The 24,687-nt window shown below is 39.8% G+C and overlaps 1 protein-coding gene across 2 annotated transcripts in view; it reads right to left on the bottom strand.

Moving 5' to 3' along the window:
* Positions 1–452: 452 nt before the first annotated feature.
* TEK (TEK receptor tyrosine kinase) overlaps positions 453–24,687 on the bottom strand; it is a 31,466-nt gene continuing 7,231 nt past the window's right edge. Inside the window, exons 2-23 of one of the 2 annotated variants that reach the window (XM_085528090.1) lie at positions 22,368–22,679; positions 18,230–18,340; positions 16,995–17,147; positions 16,333–16,464; positions 15,477–15,617; positions 14,629–14,757; positions 13,594–13,748; positions 12,618–12,759; positions 12,072–12,233; positions 11,116–11,250; positions 10,343–10,636; positions 9,283–9,582; positions 8,721–8,878; positions 7,374–7,584; positions 6,322–6,432; positions 5,701–5,891; positions 5,209–5,322; positions 4,293–4,363; positions 3,717–3,757; positions 3,225–3,321; positions 2,885–2,984; positions 453–2,774 (exon numbers count right to left, since the gene is read on the bottom strand). In XM_085528090.1, coding sequence (XP_085384216.1) covers positions 2,700–2,774; positions 2,885–2,984; positions 3,225–3,321; positions 3,717–3,757; positions 4,293–4,363; positions 5,209–5,322; positions 5,701–5,891; positions 6,322–6,432; positions 7,374–7,584; positions 8,721–8,878; positions 9,283–9,582; positions 10,343–10,636; positions 11,116–11,250; positions 12,072–12,233; positions 12,618–12,759; positions 13,594–13,748; positions 14,629–14,757; positions 15,477–15,617; positions 16,333–16,464; positions 16,995–17,147; positions 18,230–18,340; positions 22,368–22,679 — 3,335 coding nt within the window. In that variant the 3' untranslated portion in view covers positions 453–2,699. Of the gene's footprint in view, positions 2,775–2,884; positions 2,985–3,224; positions 3,322–3,716; positions 3,758–4,292; positions 4,364–5,208; positions 5,323–5,700; positions 5,892–6,321; positions 6,433–7,373; positions 7,585–8,720; positions 8,879–9,282; positions 9,583–10,342; positions 10,637–11,115; positions 11,251–12,071; positions 12,234–12,617; positions 12,760–13,593; positions 13,749–14,618; positions 14,758–15,476; positions 15,618–16,332; positions 16,465–16,994; positions 17,148–18,229; positions 18,341–22,367; positions 22,680–24,687 lie in introns of both variants that reach the window. The other variant, XM_085528091.1, reaches the window with a different exon arrangement.

The raw sequence follows: 24,687 nt of genomic DNA, 5'->3' as shown, positions 1-24,687 counted from the left end.
GACTGGCAACACAATACCCAATCTGACATACCAGTCAAAAATAAGGAACTCAGAATATTCGTAAACCAGTTTGAGCACAGTGTCTGTGATGTTCATTAGGCTGAAAGGGACCCTGGGAGGTATCCCTATCACTGGCTTCCATGGGCTAAATACACGTACAAATATCACCCAAAACACACTGCTCTGAAGTCCTAAGTACAGGGCTTGTAAAATAAGCCACTTCATCACTGCCCAAAACATTGACCACATTCTCCACAAAATAATGTCATGGAGTTCTCTCTAGAGGTCACTCTGTGACAGCAGGAACAAACCTGGGGAGAGAAGGAACAAAAGTACCTCCCCTCTCTAACAGCACAGTGCGGCGCAGTGCAGCATGGCCCAGCCAAGAGAGGGGAAGGGGAGGGAGACTGTGAATGGGTCTATGAGGGAAAAGATGAAAAAAAAGAACGATCTGAGAACGAACCGCAGTTTAATGAACCCAGTGACACTAAACAACAACGAGAGAGTTTCAACAAGGAGAAAAACAAGTCCAAATATCACCGGCTGGCTGTGGGAGGCGTTAAGTTCCAACCACGCTGTCTCCTTGCAGGGAACTGGGCAAAACCCTGTCCCCTTCCCAACCTTCTCTCTGGTGCCGCTTCCCTCCCCCCATGCCCATTTAAGGCAGTCCACCAAAAAAGAAAAGAAAGAAAGACAAAAACCTTGTCTCCTTCACTCCCATTGTTCCACATGATGCTCTGAGGTGGAATAGCAACATCAACCAAATTACAAAACCACAACAATGACTGAATCAGCAAGAATTAGTAGGAAAAGAGTGCAGAGCAGCGTATGAAAGTGGTGGTGCTTTCATAGAATCATGAAAGTTTAAAGACCTCCAGGGTCACCTAGTCATCCCAGCCCCACCATAGCCACTAAACCACATCCATCAGTGCCATATTTACCTTCTTCTTGAACACCTGCAGGGGTGATGACTCTGCCACCTCCCTGGGCAGCTGTTCCAATGCCTCACTGCTGCTTCTGAGATTTTTCCCAATATCCAACGTATGCTGACTTGATTTCCTGAACTAAACTTGTTTTTGATTCTGCTGGTCATCTAGAGATTAGAACGCTGCCTTTCCTAATGGGAGAATTTCCTGGTGAGAAGTGGTATGTAGGCATTTCCTCTTGTTAAATGCTCTACTACCTCTGATCATGCTCCTGATAATTTCAAACTGTAAGTAACACTCAACTGTAAATGGCTACCTGCACATTCTATGTAACATCCAGCACCACTTGTCTGAAATGCTTTTCTTCTTTCCCAACCATAAACTTACCCTGAGAGAAGCTTGAGAACTGTACCTAATGAGGGAAAATTAAGGATGAAGTATGAAAAACAACAAAAGAGGTGAAGCTGCTGTCAATTCGTGTGTAGGAATAGGCAGGTGTAAACTAGTAGGGATGTGGAAAGGATGTTAAGATGTGAGATATTTGGAATAATAATTGTTGGGAGCTCATAGCATTATGTCACTAATCTAGCCACAAGAGCCTATCTGACTGCAACTAGATGAGCTGGGCATTAGTAGTTCATATTTTGAATGCAACCAGACTTGCAGTGCTAAACTAGGCAACCCTAAAGACGTAATCCCAGCTGCCCACAGCCCAGCTGGTATCAGGACAAACTGGAATGCAAGGGGGGTTTATTTTCCACCAAACCATTTGACCCTTTAATGCAACATGGGGGAAATGTGTTCTGGTGTAATGCACTGTGGAAGGCAGAGCATATGACCCACTAACAGGTAAGCCAATGCTTACCATGCCTCTTTCTGTCTAACTTACAGACTAGATCTTTCTGGCAGGCAGATAAAATTGTTTCGAAGCCCTTCAGTAAAGTATTTTACAAGGTCATGCAGCAACCAGCATAAGGGACAGAATAAGGAAAAGTAAGTCCTTCTTGTATATAACAAGTAGTAATTTATAATTGTGCAGTAAAATTAGTAAATGAAATACAAATAGAAAAAAAAAGTCATGTATATCCCCAATAGCGTAGTATATTCTTCTGCTCTACGCTTTGTGATGATTTCCAGATGACTGCTTCACATAGCATCAAAGACTTAAAAATACACACTTATTTTTTGAAGTCAGGCAAATGCCGTCAAACTGAACAATGAAAGGACCATATTATTCCTTCTGTCTTACAAGCATCAGCAGACTTGTCAAGTAGATGATTTCTACCACTTTACTTTTATGTTCAATTAGGAGTCATAGTAACTAATTGGTAAGAACACTGGATTGACATCTGCTTGCATGTTTCCACTGTCACATTGAGCTTAGCATTTTTGTTTGAATCTCAAGATGTATATGAAGTACTGCAGTAAGATACTGGCTTTGCTCTCAGTAGCTCTTGGTACGTATCTAAGATGGCAACAGGTGATGCACTACAATAGCTGTAACATATACATTTTGTCTATGACTTAGAAAAAGAATAACCTGCCTGTGAGACAGCAAATTTTATGACTCCAGTCTATTCCTGCTCAGGACAGTATATACACTTATACAGCCTGTGAAGGCAGGGGTTACTATGTGATATACACATAGATATCCGTAGTAAAACATTTCTGTATTGTATGCAGTTAGAGCTACACAGCACACCACATCTTGTTCTCCAGCAAGTTGAGTTTTGGTTTTCTTTAATCAGTTTTGAATGAAGCTTTGCTCCCATCTTAAGCAGCTTCTTCAGCAGAGCAGTCAATGCCTGCGTAGGTGAACTTCTCATATAGGGTGGTATTCACATAGGTCTGGAAAAAAGTAAACAGAAAGAGAGTAAAACAAAGCACATTGTCTCAGTAATCCTAAACTGCAATCAAGTTATTCATGGCCTAATTCTTGTCCAGGGATTTGTTCTTACCTTTCTTTCTTCCAGCATCCTGTTCAGTGACACCAGTATCTGAGCAAACGACGGTCTTTCATAAGGTTTCTCCCTCCAGCACTGTCTCATTAGGTCATACCTTTAAAATGAAACACCAAAACGTGCTGCTTTAGACACACAGGTTAAAGATATGAGTTCATGTTTTTTGGAAAATGATACACATTCCACTAAAAAAAAGGCCCACTTGTGCCCACAAACAAACAAAAAAGCAACTTTTGTTTTTTGAACTATTACGCACTACTAGGTTATTTCAGACATTCTCTCCTATAGCAGATGCTGTGTTATTCTTCTTGTTTCTTTGTTTGCTCAGGGAACTTACACTTCATCGTCACAGTTGAGAGGCTTTTCCAGTCTGTACCCTTGAGGCAGTTTTTCATAGAGTTCTGCACAGGTCATTCCACAGTACGGCGTTCCACCTGAAGCAGAGTCAAAACATTGTTCTGAGTGGTATCTTTTTTTATGAAAGAAAACATAATCTCCTAACAGAAATGAAAAACAATGGCTAACTCAAATCCATCTCTAGCAAAACCCATCGCTTTTGGAATTAAGACTACAGATCATGCGATGTGCTGAATTTTGTATTTAGGTTTGGCCTCTGTTTTGCAGTGCAAATGAAAATATGGTCATTTAAACTGGTACCCGGGCTGAAAATGTGACATTTGTATTTCCAAGCACATTGAAGCTAAATATGATTCTGTTAAATGAAACAGAACAATGTGCTGCAAAGCAAGAAGCTTCAAGCAGGCTGAGTGAATGGAGCTGACTGGTCCCATGTGGGTTTATGTGTGCAGAACAAAATTTGCATACTTACCTAAACTAACGATTTCCCATAACAGGACACCGTAGGACCATCTGCAACAGAGAAATATTATTGAGCCCCACGATGTTACAAGATGTCATGTACTAAATCAGTAGATGGTTTAGCTAAGATGCAAATAATATGAGGAAGTGTGATTCAGTCTTTATTTTTTCTTACTAATTTTTGTAAAAAGACAGCGTTCGTGGAATCAGAATGCATGGAATCAGTGGAGTTGATTCCCTGTAAGTCCAACAGCTGGAGCCCTTTACTAGACTGAAAAGCTCTCAGCAAGTAGTACTGGTACAAATTGCTCTGCCATGCATCTGTTCTGGCTGCCTGACTAAAGTGTTGAGTCTCTCTGAGTCTCTGAAGGAGTCAGCAGTTTTTCATTTCTAGTGGGAAAATACCACTGTTAGTAACTCAAATCTAATTAGCTCATTGCAGGTTTTATTTTTTCTTGCCATTTGCTTGCTCATGCTGGTACAGCATGAATTCTTTGACTGGATGTCACTGTCCTCACTATCAGACTTTCTTCGATACTGAAAAAAAAAATGTTTAATTAGAAAGGATCCCTTAAAACATACTCACACATCACTGTTAGTGGTGTAAACACTGTAATTCAGTGACTCGATTGCCATCCATCTCACTGGAAGTCGTCCCTGAAAATTATTTCATGGCAGTTATTTTTTGGGTGGTTGGAATAATAGCACAGAATCACAGAACTGTGGCATAGTTTGGGTTGGAAGACACTTTTAAAGATTGCCTGGTCCACCCTGCCCTGCTGCTATGTTTATTAGGCATCGTTTTCTTCTTCCACGTCATCCAAAGCACCAGCTCTAGACAAGCTATTTTTTCAGCTCACAGATCCCAGTGTGCTGTTTTTCATTATCTCATTAACTCTGGCTTTGTTAAGTAGAATCAGACTGGTTTGCCCCAGCCAGATAAATTCTAAAAAAAAATAATAAATTATTTTTTATAGTGTTCAGATATCAACATGTCCCTTTCCATGCCCTGAAAGTAGATTATCTGTATTTCTGCAGTGCAATTGGACTAAGTCTCATGATGAATACAAAATCAGTTATTTTGCTGTCGCCCACATTCACAGAAATAATTTTCATCCATATTGTATGTGACAAAAGCCTGGTATAGAACTGATTTACAAGTAGTGTATTTACATTAATAATTAATCTAAACCTTTATACATATCAGTGTGTATATATGTGTGTGTGTGCGTAATATATATATATATATATATATTGCTATATATATATATAGTAAATATATATATAAATTTACATTTACTCATATTTACTATATATATTATAAATATAGTATATTTATACTATATATGGTGTATATACGTATTATATATATTATATACTCATATTTACTATATATATTATAGTATATATATACTATATACTATATTTGCATTTTTCTTTAAATGAAACTAGAAAATAAGAAACAAGAAAACAAAAACTGAGGCAAACATTTTGATCCTTACCATGGTCTTCTTGACATAGACTTCTTGACCCCTGGATAAGCCAAAGTCAGCTATTTTTGCAACATAATTTTCTCCAACAAGGATGTTTCTTGCTGCCAAATCTCGATGGATAAACTAAAATTTAGAAAACAGAAGTCACTGCAGTCACTGTGACTTTTACATTTGTTACTTCAGTGCTACGCTGAAATTTGTAAAATTTCAGAGTAAAATTGAAAACTAAAACAAAAGGCTTCACATGCCACTACCAGAACATTTTAAACTTCAGCTAAAGACTAAAGCAGTTAGTTACCATGTTATTTCTAAGTTTTAGGGCCTCTTTCACAATTCCTAGTGACCAAGTATTTCACAGGGCTGAGTGAGCATAACAAAATAACAGCCATCCAGTGGGTGCTATGGTCGCTAAAATTAAAACCTCATTTTGATTTCACTGAGATGGGTAGCTCCTGAAAAGTAAGTGCTGTGTTTTCAGTTGTTACAACATTTAGGACTGACCTGTTTCTGGCTCAGGTAGTCCATTCCCCTTGCAACATCTGCTGCAAAATGGAGAAGCTGCTGAGAGGAAAGCGTGGATGCGGTGCTGTTGGCGATAGCAAATGCTGGGTCAGTCTCTAGCACTCTGCTTTTACGAAGAAAGTCCAGTAGATTCCCATGGGGGGCATATTCAATAGCAAGATAAAGATAACCTGGTGAAAATTCAGACAGTTAGCATATCATACAGTGGATGTTGGACAGTAATAATATTTGGATATTTACACTACTGTATATTCAAAGGAAACAAATCAGTTTGGAGGGGAAATATCAAACAGTGTAGCTCCTAGGGGCAATAGAGAATTCAGAACTACTGATGGAAATCTCTGAAGGATTACTGTGGCCATGTAGCTCCAAAACCACGTTTATTTGGCTTTTGAACAGAAACGTTGCTCAGAAAGGCCTGCTCATGATTTTTCTTTCTTTTTTAATGGACTGTTTGAGCTGTAGTGTGTTGTTTTGGTTTTTTGTTTTTTTGTGGGTTTTTTTGTTTGTTTTTTTGGGGGTTTTTTGGGGTTTTTTTTGTAACTGATCTTTACATCAATTAAATCATTAATACACTAAAGGTATTCAAGAGCCTCTTACCCCGGTGTTCACATGCTCCCAGAAGATTTATGATGTTGGGATGATGACCAAGTTTACAAAGAACTTCAAGTTCTCCAGCAAAGTCTCTGTGGTCATCTTTTGAAGCATACTCTGAAAATCAAATCAGCATGCATTTATGTTTTCCTTTGAACTGAATTTACGACTGTATTATTAATTATAAGGACTCTGAGCTGCTTGGAGCATTACTACTTCATCTCTAACAGAAAGAGGAAAACTCTGCTATACATTAATATTTATTTACAAGAATACAAGTTTTCAATCAAAGGAAAAATAAAAGGAGTGAACTTAATATCTGTAGCAACCATCTACTAAGAAACCACCTTCACATATTACATCTGTTGTTTCTTTTATTTGAGAATGTAGACATCATACTGTAACTAGTTGCCTATGAATGTTTTCCTTTTGTGCTCTTTGAATTATTCCTACCTGCATGCCGACCTTGGCTCTTTTTAAACTGGTCATCATATTTAAGAGAGTCTTCCAGTTTGCCTAGACAGTGATCTAGTGAATTGTAAGAAAATACATACAGTCTTGCAGTATCCTGTGTATTGTAGTTGTCCCCAGAACACTGCAGTAATGACTGGTGAATACCAAGAAATTAAGTCTCATAGTGTATCATGCATGGATACATAGATGTGGTCATCTGTGAGTGAGATAGGAAAGCAAGACAACCACATGCTGTGACCAAAGGCTCACTCTGTGCTCCTGTCTAGCCAATGCATGTTTTATTGGTTCCTCTTTCAAACATAAACACACACATGAAATTTATACTAACCTATGAATTGCAAAATACATCATATTTAATACTATTAACATTTAAAGAGGAATGTAGGCCAACTTGTTAGAGCAGAAATAGAGTCTCTGGCAGAACATGGGTCCTGGTCTAGTAACAGCCAATACAACATCACTAGTAATTTGAATATTTAATTAAGTGTTAAAAGAAGGCTGCTAAGCACTTCTAAAGAGAGAGACACCTCAGAAACAAAAAACCTAGAGAAGTCGATGGTCTCGGAGTCTTTGATCTCCACTACCTTTCATCCTTTTAATTGCAGCATCCATGCGTAAGCCATCCTTCTTAATTCGTGCTTTCAAGACTTGCCCGAAGTTACCTTCCCCAATCACATCTTGAAATTTGATGTCATTCCATTCGAGAACTGGGTAAATAGTGGGATCTGGGCTGTTTTTGGCTTTCCTGCTCAGAGTGAGTGTACCTGAGTTAAACTGTACAGCTGGCTCTTCCCTCTGTAAAAGAATTAAGCAAATGACAATCGTTTCCTCTTTATGGAGAAATCCCTGAATTCAAGTGTGCTCACTCATGTAGTCACACACACAGCCTGATTTGTCTTCTGCCAACACACAAATGAGTACAGTAGAAAATGAATGCATCAAGCGCTTCTACCTGGATCTGTGAAAGTAGTCAGGATCCTAACTTATGCGTAATATATGTTTAGCTGGGCCCATTGGACAGTTTTACAATTTGTGGAGATGAAGGAGATGAACAAAAATAATTTGGTAATACTGACCATAGAACCAGTTCTCAGCCTCAGTAGGATTTAACTCTTTACCAAGTTTGACTAAATTATGTGGTATCCAGCAGTAGGACTGAGGGAAGAGGATGCAAGGAAAGAGAAAAGAGAGGAATGATCCACCTCCACACCTGAGACATCCCTACATCAGCCACATGTACCCACAAAACACTTCTGGAGAAGTTTTGAGGCAAGGAGCAGGGGTATTCTATGAGATGTGGGTACATGGGTAATCTTGATTACTCTCCCTGATTCTGTTTTTAGGAAATAAACTGTGTAGAACCTGTTGAAGGAATTCTTTAGCCCAGTTTCATTCTCCTTCATGGATTCCCCTTTAAAGCAAGATATGTCACTGCAAAGCAGGGTGATGCAGAGAGCATAGCAGGGTGCAAGTGTACAGAGAGAGGGAGAAACACTGCATAAACTTTAGCATTTTCCTTTCTAGAACTGCCAGAACTGTGATGTTACCACTGTCCAATCCTGCTGTGCTGCTCCCAGCTTGAAAAGCCTTGGCAAAAATATCACTGATGCTAAAATCGAGGGTTAAAGATTTTTTAGTTCCAAAACAGGATGACCTCCTCCATTCTGCCTGGCTTGCAGTTTGTGATACAAAGGTATAATGAGACAGAAATGAACAGGATTAACTGTGTCCATCTTTTTTCAAGTCCGGTTGTAGTTAAGCAGAAAAAAATCTACAGCAAGAACACTAAATGCACACACAACAAGGAGACTGCATTTGGAAAGGCCAAAGAAAAGGAAGTGGGAAAAATAAACAAACACAAAAACAAAACCAAGGAAGAAGATGGTGCCAAAGTAAGTAGCCACAATGACTCAGGAAAAGTAGAAACCCACCACCACATTTTGGAAAGCCTGAGCCATTCTGCGCTGGAAGTTGGCTCGCTTCAACTGCAGCATGATGAGAAAGGCCAGGAGAATTGTTACACAGGTCATCCCTGCTGAGCCAAGGATAGCAATGAGCAGCATTTTACCTCCTTTTGATTCATATGGAGCTGTTGAGGAAGCACATAAAGAGTTTATCATTTCCAGCTAATTCTGCAGCAGCCATGAGCAACATGTAGCTAAATACTCCCATCTTATCAACAGTATAAAGACAGAGTTACAACCCATTAGTTTAACAACAACGTCACAAATGTGGTCCAATTTTCAGATGCACAAGCGCCTGCAGGTTCTGCCAAGTGCAGGAAGAGCAGTGTGGAGTTCACATTCTATGATATAATGTAGCTTCATTAATTTATGAGCTGTTGGCCACTCTCCAGAGAATACACACAAATGTTTTGTGTTGTCACTTCACCAATACGACACAGTGAACTAAGAATGAAACTAAAGCAGTATATTATGACTTTGCTTTAGTTAGCTGGGCCAATTTTGTGCACATCCAGCATGCTGGAATTACCTTTCATTTCTGGAAGAGTCTTCAGTTCAAAGGATGTGTTTGGGTTGCTCAAGCCGATGTTGTTCTGAGCATTAATCTGAACCTGGTACACAGTGTTTGGCTCCAGGCCCTTGAGATGGTACTGAGTAACGGTAGAGTTCTTAATGATAATGTCGATATGATTGTACTCAGCCTTGCCATAAATTTTGTAGCTGATGATGATGGAGGAGATGGAATGGCCCTCAGCAGTTGTCCAAGAAATGACTGAGGATGTGTCTGTGGTGTTGGAAAACTTGATGTTGTATGGTGCAGGAGGTATTCCTGAGAACAAACACAAACACACAGAAATGTTGAAGTGAACTTCCATCTCTTTCTCATTAGGACAAACAGTTTGTTGCATTACTTTTGTTGTGCTAGACAAAAGATGAATTTTGTTGACAAGCTATAGTAACTGAAGGCAACTGCTTTATAAATCTCATGCAGTCACCCACGTTGCAGTACTCTGTACTTCCAGCAGAGGTTGGAGTAATAAACAGGATTTCATACAACTACAGGTTGTTTACACTGCATTGTATCCACTCTTCCTTCCTTAAAAGCTGACTCCTTCTGCACTGACACAGGTGAATTACAATGCCAGAGTGGGTTTTTTGTTATTGTTGTTTTTTGTTTTGTTTTAATTAAAAAAGAGGTTGGACTATGGAACCCAACGTGTTCATCATTAAAAGAAGAATAAATGCTACACATGCTAAAAATATGAAACAAGAATGAGAAACACTAATAGTAAGAAGATGTGAATTCCTCAGCTTTTCATTTCTTTTCCCTTTCTCCTTCTTCCTTTTGCTATTTTACTTTATTTATTTATTTATTTTGCAGAAAGAAGGTAAATTTTCTTTTTCAAGGTAAGAATTTCTTTGGACGCTGAACTGCCTTCATAGTAATAATAAAAAGAACCACAAGTGGTCATTGGGAAATGAATATTATTAGAACAAAGGATATTATTTAATGTAGTCAGTAAGAAGTCATTCTGATTGTCGGGGGAATGTGGAAGAATTAACCAGAATGAAGTGAATCAGCTACTTACTGTCACTGAAAGTCCATGCATACAGGTAGTTGCTCCATTCTCCTTGGGACCTGGTGTTTACTCGTACCCTACACATGTATTGCTGTCTGGGCTCAAGATCTTTAATGATCAGAGTGGACATGTTTCCTGGCACTTGGGTGATAACACTGCTCTCATCACCATTGTCATTCACACTCTTCCTTTCCACTTCAACACGAATGTCGTCATCTGTCCTCAGAGTTAAGGGATGCCAGGACAAATTCAGTGATGTCATACTTTTTGGAAGGAGTGTGAGACCTTCAGGTGGTGGAAGACCTTGGAAAAGACAGACAGGGAACAGCATTTCATGTCTGGTGTATGCATACTAAAATACGGGTGCCATTAATTCCCAACCACTTGCCTTAGCTTAGAGTGACAAAAGGCAATACTTAATTTCAACCTAAACTGATATTAAATGAAAGGAGCAATCCAGTAGCATTAGGAGGAGTAGGTGGCACACAGTACAAGAGAATTATATCTATCTCCAACTCTGCTACTCATAGTATGCAAATGTTCCTTTCTCAGATCCCCCTATATTTACATAAGTAAGAACAGTAACTGTCTGATACACAAGGTGCTTTTCTTCACCTGTGATTTTTATTTTTATTTTAATTTGCTGATATGAATTCAAAACATTTTACTTGTTTTTCATATCTAAATGCTGCTTCTCCTCAAAGGAAAGTGTGTATCAGGGAGCAAACCACAGAGATAACCACCTGAAATAGGCCTTTTCTGAAAAAAAGATGATGACTTACCCAGTGCAGCTGTTGTGAAACTTGCCTGTGGTCCAGGATGTCCTTCCCCACCCTCCCCTCGCCGACTCAGCTGAACACAGAACTGATATTCTGTCTTTGGTTCTAGATTGTCCAGTCTTTTGGTTGAGCCCTTAACTGAGAGCAAAAAGAGAAAGGAAGAGTGAAGCTGAAAAAAGTTAAAGAAGAAAATATCAAATAATAGAAAATAACAACTAAAAGCATATGGTAAGATATTCAAGCTCCTCTTTCATTCCTGACCCACTAAAATGAACTATAGAGGAATATATAATAAATATATATTTTTTAACGTAGGAAGTGTAATCCCACTGACTGGCTCTGACCCAGCCAAAGGAACATTTCCATCCACCCTTGCTTTGGGAGGAGCAAGACTGGCTCCGTAGGCAGTTTGCATCACATAGGCAGATATTGTTTATTGTGAATTAGTATAACAGTTCACTTGTTCCTGTTCATGCTTCCCATAATATTTTAGACCTTCCCTAAAATATTAGAGTGTCCATATCACTCATAAGCAGGCTTCATTTTACCCATACCATTCCTGATCAACATTTTGGGAAGATATCTGTCTCACTGGAGGGCACAGCAGACACAAAGGAAGACAGTAGAGGCTCAGGACAGCTCCATGCTGCTCGCTCCTTTTGAAAACGTGGTATTTGCACAGGAGCTTTCAGGAGCTGAGTCCAGCAATGATCACTGTCTTAAGGCAGGAGAGGAAAATATTTTGGTTGCTGAAAATTGAACATATGCTTTCAGTCACTCTTGGCCTACCACATTCACTTTAGCAATGTACAGTACTGTTACATAGAGCCACATGGCCAGTGGCAAAAGATTTAACCTATATGGGCTGAAGAATCTTTTGAGTCTATGTCAATGGTAGATGTAAGCCATGTTTCAGTATGTAGCTGAAGTTTGTGGTTGGAGGAACTAGAATCTCTTACCTTCCACTGACATCCAGGACTGATAACGCTTTGCTGGCTTGTACAGGAGCTTTGTTGACACCACAGGTCCATCTCCAGTATGTAGCTCAGCGTTGATATCAATAATGAGGAAGTTATGTCCACTGTTTGTTAGCCTTGGAGCATATTGTGGCACGGGAGGAACTGAACAAGAATGCAAAAATTAAACCAGCTTTTCAGTTCCCTACATTACACTGTTATTTCCTTAGTCCTACAGGAAAATGGAAACACTCATCCAAAATTTAAGTAGACATGAGTTTAGACCCTAAACCTGATGCTTTAGGTCTTTAATAAGGCAAAACAAAATAACTTGGGTTTTCATTTAACCCTAATGATCATGTTTCATTTTCCCCAGTGCACTTAATTAGGACAGAGTGTGTGACAGGTTTCTGTCTATATTCTGATTGTAGACATTAATGCAGGTATCTTCCCCACAGTGCAAGAATGGAACTCTCTGCCATGTTAGAGTATGAAGCTTGCTTTAAAGATAGAAAGGCAAATGGATATGCAAAAATTCTTTTCTCTTACCTTTAACTGTAACCTGAAATGGTTTCTCTGCCATTCCTGCTACAGTCTGCACACTGCAGACCCAGGTTCCTGTGTCACGGGGCAGGACTCGATTAATTGTAAACATGGCTTCAGAGCGATTACTGGTGACAATGAGGGAAGGCTGAAATGACAAAAGGCAGGGACCTAAAAAATGTGGGCATTAAGGAAAGTTCCCATTCCACCTTTTTCAGAGTTTAGGAGTTCTATCTAGGGTTTAGGGAGTACAATAGTGGGACCATATAGAGGTCATCTCCATAGTTTCATATGTGCTTCAGTTCTACTCCTGTGATTAAGGAAGCTCACGTGGTGACTGTGGAGTTTGATCATGTACCTTGTTTTCTTCTCTTTAAAGCAAAGGCTTTGTTCTTTCCTTGTATCTTCACTACACAATGGGGAGTCAATAATTGGAAAGATATTAGTAATTATTCTAAAACGTAATTGGAAAGTTGTGAAGTAAATAATCAAGTTAGTATTTCAGAGATAGTGATTAATTACCACTCTATTTAGTAACAAATCTTCCATTTTTACCAATGAGCTGCAGTTGAAGAGCATAATTAAAATTAATTTACTATTACAAATATCAAAGTACAATTTGCTTGGTTTTTTTTCTCCACCAAAAATTAGGATTTCCTTCACATTTTCAAGAATTTCATTGTGCTCTGTTTTATTTCTTGAGCAGTTCCCAGTCTATGTGAGATCCATCAATCTATGCCATTCTTTTTACAACTTTTATTAGGGTTTAATTTTTTTTGCTCGCCCACATGGATTATAGCCATATTTTAAATATTTTAAAAGGGGAACATGGTAAATAAAGAACAGTAAGTAATAATCAATGATCATCTATCTCAGAATGCTGACTATTTTCATTATGTTTGAAAAGCGCAGGGTGCATTAATTCCAGGCAAAATCAGTATAAACACCAGAAATAACTGGAAGCAATTAATCAAGAGCTTACCCTTAGGACAGTTCCATCTTGCTTCAAAAGTTTAAATTCTTCAGACTTAGGAAGTGGCATTCCAGTAGCTATGCAAAAGGGCTTGAATTCTACACCAGAGTTGAGTTCCACGGGGTCTATTAAGTTTTCTATCTGAGGCGAAAGGTCTGCAGAACCTACAGGAGATACGCAACGCTTCAGTGTCTTCCTTCAAGCAGAAGCAACAGACATATTTATGCAAATAATGCACATACATTTGGAAAGCATCGACAGCATATGTATCTGGTCCTTCCTTCACTGACATGAGCTTACCCAAGGACAAAGACAACGAAAGTTAAACCATTTATATCAGAATAAATATGCAAGAAGAAACAACCTTTATATTCATTTCCTCTCCTTTCCCCTCCCCTTGTAGCTCTTTCTGATACTCTAAGAACAGCACACAATGGTTATGATAAGGTCAAATTTTGTAACGAATGTGCAGTAACTCTCCATCACATCTTCTCATAAAAGCAGCTGGATCACAACAGTGTGGTTTAGCTGTTTGGATCATGCTTTTAGAGGTTAATGGCAGATTTGCTGCTTTATTTATCAGGTATAAATAATAGTTGCTGAATGTATCTTATAAAATAATGTATGCCAGTCTTGCCTGAATCTGGACAGATTCTATGAAATAATTCAGCTCTGCAGTATGATGAGGTCTCTCTTGTACTGGGGAGCCCCAAACTGGAGACATCATTCCAGATGTGGTATCACCACTGCTAAGCAGAGGGGAAATCTTTAATCACCTTCTCCTACCTGTCATACTGTGCCTGATGCAAGCAGATGACATGAATCTCATGTGAGTCTGATAAGACTGTAGCATACCAGACTATTGAATGCAGCCTATGTGGCAGAGGCTTATAACATTGCAATAAATGTATACAGATACCTTTACTGGTCTGAGCCCTTGGGATGCAATGGACGACGTATGGATTGGAAATACTATACCAACATGAAGATCTGTTTCAGTTACACTGGGGAAAAGTCATTTACTACAGTGTTACCTTGCTTTACCTTCTTTTTCACATTGCAGACCATGCCATCCATAGGAGCAGATACAGCCCTTATATCTGTCACACGTCCCTCGATTGTGACAATTACATTTGAGTTTGCAGTCTGACCCATAAAAGCCAGGTTTGCACTCTGCAAGAACATACGTTTCCAGTTAGTGTCATGGTACAAGCAAATGTCTTCCTTTAGTTTTCAGTTTCATCAGCTCTCCAGTGGGGTTTAGTTCCCTTAGCTGGGCTCAGTTTAAAACCAAACATAGCAGCACTCAGTCACCCTCAGAGCATCTAGAGAACAACATGACAGTGTAGAGCATGTTTGTATCTGTGCCTGTCATTTGTAGGTGACATAAGAATGTTGAAGCTTCTTCATTATCCATATTGCTTCACTTGCACTGCAGTGGTGTTCAAAGAGTTCATCACAGTCACAGCACCACTGAACAAAATAGTACATACTCATATATGAAGATGTGCTTCATGCCTCAAAGAGACTGCAGCCTAATTGAAATGGTTGAGACTAATTATACTTAGTATAGTTTAGCAGTGGATGTATGATTGGCAGCAGATTGCTCAGTGTGACTTGTAGACAAACAGCAGGGCTTTAGATGTTGCTGGATTTTCACCATCTCAGTGGAACATCAGTTACTTTACAAAATAAGTTGAATAGTTTGAAATTTTACTAAACCTTTCTTCTGAGGATTTGAAAACCTCCTCTAAGGCAGATAAATATTATTATCCCTATAGTAGGTAATGGAAAAATTCCAGTCTTTTACTGCCCTCTGTTAGACCCCTCCTGTATTTCATAGGTGAAGCACAGTAAGGACTTCTCACTGCTATCTATATTTTTGACTATACCTTTATCACATTCCAGTCCCATCCATCCTGTGGCACATGAACAACCATATGGATCTGGTAGGCAGAACATGTAGTTTTTGCAGCCATAGTTTTCTTTACAGCTCTCTTCACATGTTTTGCCAAATGTATTGGCTCCACAAGCTGTTAGAGGGGGAAAAGGAAAGGAAGAGCCAATAGCATTAATTTGTAGAAGAGTGGATGTTTCCAATTATACAGCTTTAGACAATAGAGTACCAGATTTACTAACCTCCATAACATCTTAAGCCACTAATGCTAAGTTCAAGCAGCTAAAACAAACAACTTTCTGCCATATGAGAATGTATCAGCTAAGCACTGGGTGTAGAGGTGCAGTGATAAATTCTCTTTATAAGCCTTTCTAATGCATAATGGATAAATAGTGCCGCAAAAACAAAATCTTAGAGATCACTGCATATGAAGCTGCTCAAGGCTCTACTTCTCCACTATGATCTTTTCTACGCTAGAGTAGTTCAGATGTCAGCTATTCCAGCAGCTTAGCTCTAGTAATTGCAGTGCTGCAGTAGGGTCAGAATCTTAAGGCACATACTGAGCACTGCACTCAGAATGCAGGGAACAGTGTGACATGTAATGGTAAAAGTGTTCTCCTCCGGTTTCTCCAGAATCCAAACTAACTGTCACTAATAAAGATGTGCACAAACACACGTATGTTTCTGGTATGTCTTGCAGAGACAAATAACTCTGTGAGCAGATGGCAACTTGCTCAGAAGCAGCCTTGGAATCTATTGCACAGGGCTTCATTTCCCTGTGCCAGTGTATGCTCAGTAACACATTACTGAGTGCAGATTACTAAGTAATCTTTGAATGAGTATTTGCTTACCTTTCTCACATGTTTTTCCCATAAAACCTGGAGGACAGATGCATTCCCCAGTATCTTCATGACAAATGCCATTGTTCATGCAGGAAGGGCAGTGAGAGCTACAGGAAGGGCCCCACTTCTGAGCTTCACATCCTTTCATGAAAAAATATAATGACATATTTGTTGTTTTCTTATTCGTTGACCAGGAAAATAGTATTGATTGTAGGATCCATATACCACTCTCCCAAATGCTGGTCACCTAACTTCATGTAAAATAGCCACTTTTTTCATTTTTTTCATCACTCCCACAATGATATCATTATTTTATTCTGCACTGCTATTTTTCTTGACATCAGTTCATTAGTAAAAGTTCTGCTGTATCTTTGCTGTCTTCAATCAACTGATATCCTGTTTCTGGACTAAAATAAGATAAATGGAGTTTGGGTTTTCATTTGGATGAATTGGGCCTAAATCTGCAGATTTATTTATTTTTTTCTCTCAGCTGCTTAAATCAGTACCAGATCATACAAAAGATTGTTGGGAAAAAATTTCTTCTGACATAATCTGATGGCAGCCTATGCCAAGAAAGATTTTGGCCCTTATTTGGACACAAGTCTAAGTTTCATCTCATACTCATTACAACATTAAACAATTAATCATTAGCACACATTAATGGAACTTACGTCTTACAATAAGCCTTGTGTAAGCAGAAGTAAAGAGGTTTCCTCCTATGTATCTGGCAGAGTAAACACCCGCATCCTGCAGCTGAACATGGGGATAGGAAACTTCCAGCTCACCTGGCACCTCGTGCCTGGGCACTGAGTGGATGAAGGAACCTGGAGAAGGAGCACAGCAGGCAGAAGTCATTCTTCCTGTACAGCCAGAGCAAGGTTGAGCTGATTGCTGAGAAAGGACAGCCAGAATGAAGTAAGCAGGAAAATGTATTTATTAGTTATTGACTTGCTGACAGCTCTCTAGCTGTGATAATTCTTGGAGAGAATTATGGAGAGGTACAAGCGAAGATGAAGCTGGATCTTGAGGAGATGCAGGAGGTGAATGGCACAAATACATCTGAGTTTAGGACTGATTTACTAGAATGTACTAGGAGTTGTGGTTGGAAGCTTCCCTTTCGTTCCTTGGCCTTTCCTTCAATGAGGGATGGCTCTGCGAGGAGCCCATTGTGACTGGGAGGAGTCAAACAGCAAACCCAGGTAGGTCCTGTGCCATCTCACCAGCTCAATGGTTGACCTCATAGACCAAAGAAGGAAGAGTACATTGCAGCTTTATCTTTTCTTCCCACACTTAATATGTTCCTGCCTCTTCAGTATTTTCTCACCATGGGAGCTTATCTATGTTATTCTGCAGTTGGTCATACATGCTTGCTAAGTAAGGCAACACCATTTAGACTTTGGACTACCTAGCAGTCAAATTGCAAACATCCTTGAAACATGGAACCCTGTTGAGGATCACCATCAAAACAGCAAAAAGACTTTTAGTCAGATAAGACTATGGCAGTGCGTAACAGCTCTTCAAGAAAGCAGGGCCAAAGAAAAAGAGCAAAAAATGACAAGGATTCATTCTGAAACTGTGTGCACTGAAGCATGCACAGAGGCACAGAAAAGAGATAAAAGCTAAGTCAAACAGGCAAAGATATGAGGGGATGGGGAAAGAAATGAGAAAAGAAAAATGAGAAATAAAGGTGTAGATAGGATTTTGCATTCTGGTGGGAGAGAAAGGAGTTGATCAGTTTCAATATTCAAGTGTGGCAAATGGTTCCTGTAAGAGACACTGGATGCATGAGGAATTGTGCCTGCTCTATCTTTGCAGCAAGGACATCAGCAGCAGGGACTTTAAAGCAGTTACCTGGCAGGTGGCTAATGCAAGGATGGAATGAAGAGACAAGAGAAAGGTTAATTACCGTTTTTGTAGATCACTGCATCTTCTTCTTTTGCTGCCATTCTGATGAAGGAAATATTCACGTGCTCTCCCTTGTTTGCTGTAACTGTTAAGGCCACTGGGTGGAATGAAGCTAAGAACAAAATAGGATGTAAGTTTGATATAAATTGCAGCAGTTGTTATCAGTAGCTGGTGCCTGGGCTGAAAGCTGAGACTGATTTACAAGCATGACCCCTTCTCCCATTCTGATGTTTAAATGTCCTCATTGCACACACAGACCGCTGAGCATCAGCCATCTCATCCCTATGTTTGGCAAATACCAAGGACTCACCCATAACCTCAAACAACAGAATGCTACTAGAAGCTGAGACATGGATGTTGTTGTTTGTTTTTTTTTTTAAAGGATTTTGGCTGAGTAATTGAAAACATTTCCTAGCTAGGAGCTCCAACTGTCTGTGAGATGCTTTCCTAAGTAATTTTCTACATCCCTTGAGACATTTCTAAAGCAGGCTGGAAAACTAACTGGAAAATGTATTGTAGGAAGAAGCAGATACACAGCCTGCATGACTCAGTTCTCCTCTGGTCAGCTTTCTGATGCAGAACAGTTGGGACAGACCAGGAGATTCCAGTCATGCAGGGGCTGGGGGAGATGTAGTAAGATAGCATGGCTTGTGCTGGTGTTCATCCACCACATCATCTATAAATACTGGGAGTTCCAGCCTGCGCTGAGAACAAAAGAATAAACTGTATTTTGACTCAGTGTTGCTTTTCTCAAAATAACCCTATCTGAGTATGTGGCTTAATTTGTAGGAGGCACTTTCTACATGTAGGTTAATGGTATGTTTCAGTTTCCCAGTGGGCTTCCCACTGGATTTGTGCTCAACTTCAGTTACTGAATTTCAACTGTATTTCTTTGGTTATCAGGGAAACTGCCTTTCCTGCTCAAATAGAAAACTAATTTCATGTGTTTGTTTATAGTTCTGATTTAAGAAAAAGACATCAGTAAAGAGAAGGATTTTCTCAGATTTTTTTTTTTTTCCTTCACTTGTCATTGCTTGAGAAAGAAAGGTAAAAAAAATAACTGGGGAGGGCACAGAAAAATCCCAAGAAATTGAAATTTTTATGTTCATTTTAATCGCAATATATTATTCTGAAACAAGTTAGGAGATGTTAGAAATGCTTGCATTCATTTAACTGGAAATTTCTTAGTGTTTCTGAGAACTCAAAAAGATCTGAGATTTTCTGTTCTAACACTGAGTTTTTGTGTCATGCTGCTACTGACATGACAGCTGTCAAAAAAAAAAAACCCCAAAAAAACAAAAAAAACCATTTTCTGATCTTTTTTAGAAGTTGCCTGATTTCTGAAATTATCAAACAATATTAAACAGCCATATTCTTCCTGGATGGTACCTAACACATGCATGGTACAGGAGGAAAATATCAAGGGTCTGATGTGTTATTAGGTAACATGGCAGATATGGCAGTGTTATCTCAAATAACATCTCAGGCAACTCCAGTATAGAGTAATGTAGTAATTTCTCTTTCAAAACAGGAAAATGAAAACTGAGAGCAGCTTCAATTTGCTGTCAGCTCCTGAGCTGGACATTATTTGTGAATAACAAACGTGTGTTGAATATTGTGATCTATTTAGGAAACATCAACAGCATTCCCGAAGACAAACTGTTATATACAAATGATCCTACAAGAGGTATGACTAATTGGTTTAGTAAGTTGTTAAACCTTTGTATTCCCATTTTATTTTCTTTGTATGGTGCTTAGCTTAGGCCCAAGATTTTTTCTTCACAGTATTGTTGCACTTGAAAGGAACCCACACTCTCTGGTAGACTCCATTCCAAAGTATTTTTAGACTCTGGCTTGTGTTTTGTGATTGCACATCATGAGCGTGCCAATTCCTTATAGAGACATCATGAACTAAGTTGCAGGGCAAGTGCCATATTATTCTTTCAGTAGTGTTTCCATAATTATTTGCCCGCTCTGGAGAGTTTCTGTGGGGGGAGGAACTAAATCATATATAAGAAAATACATTTTGTATAGAAACTGAACAAACTGTATTTGACTAGATGAAGGACAAATTTTCTATTCTAGGTACGTATACTATATCCAGTATAATAATTACTCCTTGTGCATATAAAAAGCATAGTCTGTTCCTTCTATCCGCATGAGCCAGCGTTATAAGTGTAACCATAAGGTTAACATAGAAAGAAATGCAGAACAGATTCCTTACTTTCAGAAAAAAATAAAAATAAAAAAGTAGGAGAATGAGCCTGCTGTCCTTCCTATTACATGGCAAAAGTGCTCAGTGTATCTGCATATCTGATAAGAGGTACGTAATAGAGCAGAAGACAGTGGGGTTGCCAAACTGATTAAATACTTAGTGAGTGTTTCAGTAGCTTCTTGGCTTGAAGCTGTAAAACAGTGGCTGGATTTTCAAAAGTGCTGCTCCTTCCTGTGTCTTTTGTGTGTGAAAATGCTAATTTCAACTCTTGCCGAATTTTTATTGTTGGATAACACTCTCTGTCTTTAGAAAATATTCAGGCAGCAACAGTAAAGGACAATAAGTCCTGTTTTCCAACTGCAAATGCTTTGCCAAACAGCACAGTCCTTCACTGACCTCCTCTTCCTCTTTCTGTGGACTTAATAGCTTTGAGAATTTCTGTTGTACCTCTTTCTCACCAGTCTACACTGTTTAGATAACACCGTTTACTGATGAGTGCTTAGCTCAAGCTTTTGTGATTCAGAACTTTTGCAAAGAAAATCCAAGAAATAGATTAAAACCTAGAAGGGATTTGTGGAAGCCTATCTAATGCTGATGTGAATGCTGTGTTATTCCTGGTTGGAACAACTTCTTCCACACAGGGAACTCTCAGAGTTTGGTTAAATTATCTGCACCTAGGTGCAAAGATACTAATTGCAAAACACTGATGGATTCAGAGGATCCCCATCCTGCCACAGAGGTTCCTGCGCATGGCAGCTTTAGCTCATTGGTGTTCAGTCAGAGGTAGGGTCAAGTTGAAGGTGTTGCTCCCTCCTCCAGAGCCTTCCATGGACTGTTATCTTATGTTCTCCTGCCCACTGCTGCCTCCTTTGAAACAACAGTTGTTTGCCCTGCAAAGCAAGTGCACAAGCTTTCTTGGTGGCTATCCTGAGCCTTCAAAGAGCACATCTGGTCAGAGATGCTACAAGCTAGATAAATTATCACTTGTCCTGCTCTCACTTTTATTGGAATGTTTCCATACTAAACAACACAAATAGAGACTGGTTGTAGCTCATGCAAAAGAAGATCTTTTTCCTAAGTATAATTACGGGGGATACCAATAATGATATTCCTTATTAGTAAAACCTGACACAGAAAAACAAGTGTCAAGGTGTCTGCACAGCCCAGCTGCCATGCTGTAAAATGTTACAGCAAAACAATAAATTATGACAAATTCTGTTGAAATTTTGAAAACATGATTTGCTGCAGAAAACTGGACAAAATTGTTTACATTATTTTTCTGTAGTGTATGGTGATCCCTGTGCTTTAGAATTTGGTCTCTAAAACTAATGAGGCCATTTTAATGAACAGAGTGCTGGTCTGAGGAAATCCACCTTACAATCATCATCTCCACAGCATGATTGCTTTACTGAGTGTAGATTTACATCCAAACCCAAAGTGAAATGTATAGTGGATTTTTGTGAATGACTTTCTTAGATTCAGAGAAACTTCTCTGGAGTTGTGCTGGTTTTCTCTTCCATACTGATAGAGAATACACCAATCAAAACTGGCTGGCATGGCTTTCCTGGACAATAGGCAGTTATTTTCCAGGTTCAGAATGCCTACTGAAAAACAAGGATAGCTTTGTTTTGCTGTCTAGACCTAAGACCTGTGATGGAGTCTCACAGTTAAGGAGTTTCCATTTGCAATGTTTTATGGCATCACTGAGGCCATTGCCACCTAACTTCATTCCTAGCAGCAGCCAGTTGACTCTACACATAAAAAAACAACAACAAGATGGAACTGAGCCCCGTCTATTTTAGCTGACTCCAGGCTGCCTTCCCTGCTCTGGAGTCAATTTTTGTGACCACATCTCTGAAACAGGGATGACTGCTGGTGTGCACACAATGACATGCAAAACTCAGTTTTCATCCTTGCACAGTACCTCCCCGTGGCATCTTCATGGTATGTATCCTTGTCACCTCATCCTTGAGCTTCCCTTCGCAGTAGTATGCTCCAATGGTCTCGCTGGCCTTTTCCCTTTTCCACATCACCATCTTAGCTGTGGCTCTCTTTGAGTCTTCACTGACCTCCAGAGGCTCTCGGTGTTGGTTTGTCACATCCTCCTGGTCTCGATCAATTGTGATAGACTCACGGGAACGCCACTTCGAAGTGATACAGATAAGTGATGTCTCTGAATTGCCCACCAGAGGGAATGAATTGATAAGTATGAGGTCCAGTGCTGCTTCCACTTTACCTAGGGGAAAAACAAGCGGAAAAAATTTACAGCAGATTTTTAGTATGTAGGTTATCAAATCACCGGAGAAGATATTTCACCCTGTATTCAGGCTTTCTGTCTGGTTCAGTCTTATGAAGCTTTACAGCAAAGAAAAAAAGGCATAGAGTTCACTCTCAGCAACTCAGCTGATGCTATAAAATTGGGTGGAGTGGCTGATACACCAGATAACTGCACTGCCACTGAGAGAGACCTCAACAGGCTGCAGAGATGGGCAGAGAACATCGTGAAGTTTAACAAAGACAAGTGCAGGGTCTTGCATTTGGAAGGAATAACCTCATGCATCAGTACAAGTTGGGGGCTGACCTACTGCAGAGCAGCACTGCAGTGAGGAAGCCGAGAGTCTAGATTGAAGGAACCCAGGAGGCCAGCAGGTTGATCATGAGCCAGCAGTCTGCCCTTGAGACCAAGGCGGCCAATGGTATCCTGGAATGCACTGAAATAACTGCGACCAGCAGGTTGAGGGAAGTGATCTTTTCCCTTTACTCTGCCCTTGTGAGGCCACATCTCGAGTGCTGTGTCCCTTTGTAGGTTTTCCAGTACAAAAAATATATGGAGATGGGCTTTACTCTTCTTGGAGGAAGAAGTAAACCTGCCAGACTCATGTAATTCTTTGAGCTGTTGCAGAAGCCCAAGGAAAGCTTAGCACATTGCTCTGTGGATAGTAAGACATGTACAGCAGTTCCTTGAGTATGGTGCTTTGCCAGTAAGAGAGTTGGCTGACACTTTGATAATTTCTTTTATGTCCTGGACATGGATTTAATACATAGGAATTGACATGAGGTGGATATATCTTTAGTAGTTAGCAGTATTTTGAATGCCTGGAATATATTTTCAGTTGTTTTATCTATTAGGATTAGTGATTCCATACCTATTAACCTCTTGGTACCCTTACAGACAGCAGCAGGAACCATGGCACTCAAAGAACAAGAGTCCATAGCAGAAGCAGAGCTATTTTTTTGGGAGTCTCTTATTAATCAACAGGAATACAAGCTTATTTTATAAACAGAACCACTGGAAACAGATGGAGCTAGAAGTTCTCTCAGAATGGTCAACGTGATCTGAATCTCTCACAGGGTGCTACAGATTTAGTTGTTCAAATGTGTGGTAGTAGGGAAACATAGGTCCCCTGTAATCAACTCTGCAAATAAAAGGCATTTCCCTTCATTTTTGAAATGACAAAAAAGACAGAGATTTCCTCAAAGGAGTCCAATGGCGGGTGACAAAGATGATGAAGGGCCTGGAGCATTTTCCGTACAAGGAAAGGCAGAGTAACCTGGGTCTGTCTGAGAAAGAAAGGCTGAGTGGGGAGCTGATAAATATTAATAGATATCTAAAGAGAGGTGGGAAGCAAAGGGATGAGGTCAGGCTCTTCTCTGTGGTGCGTAGCAATAGGACAAGGAGCAATGGCCTAAAAGTTGAACACAGGCAGTTTCGTACTAACATGCAGAAGAACTTCTTTACGGCGAGGGTAACAGTGCACTGAGACAGGTTGCCCAGAAGGGTTGTGCAGTCTCCTTCTATGGAGATGTCAACATCTGGATATTGACCTATTGTAGGGTAGCTGCTTTAGCAGGGGGTTTGGACTTGATGATCTCTTGAAGTCCCATCCAATTCATGCAATTCTGTGATTCCATGGTCCTTTGATAGCTTAAGGAGCTGTGTGATAGAAACGAGGCCAGACACGCATTCATTTACAGAGCTTGAGATTGTGTAAGCAGGGATATGACCCCTGACCTCATGTGCCAGGTAGAGATACGCCTGAAATAATAAACTGCAAGATGCTGATTTCATGAAACTCAGAATGAAACTTGTATCCAGACTCCATGACTTGCTTTAAGATCAGGCAGGGTGCTACAGGTCAGATCGGTGCTGTCTTGGCATTTCTGCTTAGTGTCTGCAAGGCATAGAGCTGCACCTGCCTTCCCAATATGGAGAAATGCTCCCAAACTGCTGGAGCCCCTCAGGT

This window comes from Coturnix japonica, chromosome Z (assembly GCF_054131305.1).
Source record: "Coturnix japonica strain WE chromosome Z, WE-NBRP24, whole genome shotgun sequence".
Taxonomy (NCBI): Eukaryota; Metazoa; Chordata; class Aves; order Galliformes; family Phasianidae; genus Coturnix; species Coturnix japonica.
Note: the sequence above shows the minus strand (reverse complement) of the source record. Positions and strands in the feature narration are given on the sequence as shown.